At 35.9% G+C, this 3,851-nt stretch overlaps 1 protein-coding gene across 5 annotated transcripts in view; it reads left to right on the top strand.

The window, feature by feature from the left end:
* The window catches only part of LOC106867486 (innexin unc-9), a 371,622-nt gene that overhangs the window by 237,189 nt on the left and 130,582 nt on the right, over positions 1 to 3,851 (top strand). The window contains exon 1 of one of the 5 annotated variants that reach the window (XM_052978614.1): positions 1,927 to 2,830. The exons of the other annotated variants lie outside the window; for them this stretch is intronic. Within the exon in view, the coding sequence (XP_052834574.1) occupies positions 2,700 to 2,830 (131 nt within the window). The 5' untranslated portion in view covers positions 1,927 to 2,699. Of the gene's footprint in view, positions 1 to 1,926; positions 2,831 to 3,851 lie in introns of those variants that run through there. 5 annotated transcript variants of the gene reach the window in all.

The following is a 3,851-nucleotide window of genomic DNA, read 5'->3' as shown; positions in this document are numbered from 1 at the left end:
ATATATATATATATATATATAAGGAGGAAGAGAAAAGGAGAGAAAGATAGAGGAAAGGAGATATATCAAGAAAAATAAAATAGATAGTGCAGGCTGAGATAAACAATGACTAAACCGACGGAATGGTCACGGGACGGGATCGATGAGAGCTGACTGGAATGAGGCTAAACAACAACAACAACAATAACTTTAGCGCTCCATTATAAATTCGCGGTAATGTGCCAATATACGAAATCATTCTCATGAGTTTCTATACCATTACTATGATATCAAGCCTTGATAACATCAATACATGATGATACTATGTTTTCAGTGATGCTATAAATAGATATTCAACTGGAAACCACAGTTGAACTTATAACCTATCATGAAACAAATGTATCTCACCAATTTATATATTTTCCCTTTTTTATTTTTTTTTTTTTGTCTTAAATCAACTCTGGTAGTGAATGCAAAATTAGAGATATTGCCGTTTATAGATACACACACACACACACACACACACACACACACACACACACACACATACAGCAGACACGACACATGCATGCTGATACATATACACATTTATACATAAATGTATTTGTGTTTGTATGTATGTATGTATACGTGTATGCGGATGTGTATGCAAATCATTAGAATCAACATATCAATTAAATAAACTGGAATATAAGTAGTACATACAAATCCAAACACACACACACGCGAATATTCGCACATACATAAACTCACACAGGTTTATAATATATATATGTATATATATATATATATAATATATACATGCATAAATATATATATGTAATATATATATATATATATATATATATATATATATATATATATATATACATACATAAACATCTATATATATCCATATACATGCATATTTTGTGTGTGTGTGTGTGTGAAGAATTTGCAAAAGCAGAATTAAAAAAGAAAAAGGAAACGTGGGGAGGCAGGGTATAAAGACAAGTAGAAAGACAGGTCTGGTGCCGATAGGGAAAATGGTGAGGTAGAAAAGGTGGAAGAGAAGGGAGGGAGAGAGAGAAGGGTGAGGAAGAAGAGGAAGGGAATTGGAGGAGAGGAGGAGTAGGAGGATAGAACAACGTAAGGATCTATTGCAGAAGTAAAGAGCTAAATTGATATCAGGATTTAGTGAGGAAGTATGAGATCGATAAGACTGTATAGATTACGAAAGGTTGTGGTTGGGTGGCCAGAAAGGAGAGAAACGATTAAGTGAGAAAGTGAGAGAGCGAGAGAGAGAGAGAGAGAGAGAGAAGGAAAGAGAAGAAGAAAAAGAAAAAGAAGAAAAGGAAGTACGTATGTACGCATGTATGTATGTATGTATGTATGTATGTATACATGCATGTATGTGTGTACATATTATGTATGCATGCACATTACTGACGCCGCCATGAGATCGAATGAAAGAACGAACTCTCATATAGGGAAGAGTACACAGCTCAGCAGATATGTTGGTAAATTGATTAATAAAACACGTCGGCACCAACGATAGAGGAGTATCTATCTGGGCGGAAGAGAAACCATAACGAAAAAACGGGAGAAGTAGTGAGACAAGATAAGAGAGAGGGAGAGAGAGAGGGGGGGAATACTTCAGTGTACTGGGACGAGAACTTTACTCAAAAAGAATGAGCTGCCTATACCGTTGTTTAAGCTTTACTATTTGCTTTCTATCTGCCCCATTTCTGTTCAAGCCTCTTTACCTATCTATCTGCCTATCTACCCATGTATCTACCTTGCAACCTACCTAACCATCTATCTATCTATCTATCTATCTATCTATCTATCTATCTATCTATCTATCTATCTATCTGTCTGTCGGTCTGTCTGTCTATTTGTCTGTCTATCAATATTTATATTTCACCCTATCTCAATTCATTTTTCGTGTGAGGATAATTTTTCTCACATTTACCTTCGTACTCTTCCAACCACGTCGCACCTACTTCCATCTCCAGGCTTTTTTCCCTGTTTCCTTTCTCTTCTTTCTCTCCTTCCTCTTCTTCTTCTTCGTCTTCTTCTTCTTCTTCTCTTCCATCTACCCCTCCATCTTACTCTCCCGTCCTCTCCTTTTCTTCTCCCATTAAACTATTGTTATTGCTTTCTTGATCGTTTCAAATACATACACACTATCACACATTCATTTATAAAAAGTTATCCGCTTACATACAGTAACCCGAATGCGCAGATATATTTACAACATGTATTAGAGTAACTCTCTCTCTCTCTCTCTCTGCCCCCACTCTCTCATATTTTAACACTCTCTTCATCTCTCCATAAATTTATCTCTCGCACTCATTCTCTCACTCACAAAGATTTTAACTTTCTAACTTACTCTCTGTGCCTCCCTCATTTTCTCTCTCTTTCAATTTCTCCACATACGTACAAGAATACAGAGCGAAAGAAGGGGAGATATGAAATGCAGATATATAAATATGTGTCTAAATATACATGAATATACAAATTACAAAGGAAAACACGTGGTTGTGAGAGCTGTAGGGGAGGGATTCAGACAAGGCAGTTATGAAGACAGCAAGTTAGTTGGGGTGACGATCAGAATAAGCCAAAAGCGATGCAGAGTCATGACTGCGATCCATGCAGTGGAGTGGCAGACCATGGCCGCGATGCCAGGGTGAATACTACGGCAAAAATAACCAAATAGCCATCCACTGACCAGTGAAATGGCTACACATTTTCTGGAACATACGCTGGCCAGAAGTATAGAACATGCAAACGTGAATGCGAAGAGAACTGGAGGGAAAAATGGTTACCTTTATCGTCGCAGGCCTGCAGGAAAAGGGCGAGGAGGATTGTAAGTAACGATGAAGTAAGACATATGTTTAAATTGCACTCAGATATATAAAAAATTATAGCTTTCACATAAACATTTTACTTGTATAAACATCACTATAGGAATATGCTTGTAGACACATAAAGACATACTTACACACACGTATAGATATCTACCACATATACACATACACACACACACACATGCACTTATCCCTCTCAAACACCTCATGATCATAGGTCAACGTAATCAAGACCAGCCTGGGGCAAAACAACAACAAAAACAACTCCACTCTGATATTATACATTTTCCTACATTTGTAAAGACATAATTCTTCTTAATATTGGCTCACCAGTATATAGGAAGGGATATACACATGGTACGTGTATACGTGTGTACATAAACACACACACTCACATATAACATGAACATAGTTTTAAATATCTGTTTATAATAACGTATCTCTTTTCTTCTTTTATTTATATTCTTGCATGTGTATTTGTCTATGTATGCATACATACATATATATGACACACACTTTATTTATTACTTTTATTTATACACCCAGAAGATTTTCAAAAGAAACTCAGTCTATATATATTATTAAAACAGACAACAGGAGAGAAGAATATAAAGAATATAAGGAAACAAAAAGGAAACAATCGACTGTTATTGAAATTTCTTTACATAACCATGTGTTTGTATATATTTTCACTACTAATGACATATGTGATACACAATAACAAACACTACACAATGAACACTGCATCGGCTATTGTTACTCTTCCTTAACTACTGTAGCAGAATTTTGACAATTATTACTGGTTGTACGAACTTGCTTAAATATATATATATATATACTGTTGCTTGTTGCCGTTGACTTCATTGCTGTGCTGGACGTTGGACTCTTTCCAAATTTATGGTACTTTTGTAAATATGTGTGTATGTTTGTGTTTCTGTGTGCTTATGTGTCAGTGTGTATGAGTGTGTGTGTGTGTGTGTGTGTATGTGTGTGTGTGTGTGTGTGTGTGTGTGTGTGTGT

Source organism: Octopus bimaculoides, chromosome 2 (assembly GCF_001194135.2).
Source record: "Octopus bimaculoides isolate UCB-OBI-ISO-001 chromosome 2, ASM119413v2, whole genome shotgun sequence".
In the NCBI taxonomy this organism is placed as follows: domain Eukaryota; kingdom Metazoa; phylum Mollusca; class Cephalopoda; order Octopoda; family Octopodidae; genus Octopus; species Octopus bimaculoides.
This window is presented reverse-complemented; position numbering and strand designations above follow the sequence as displayed.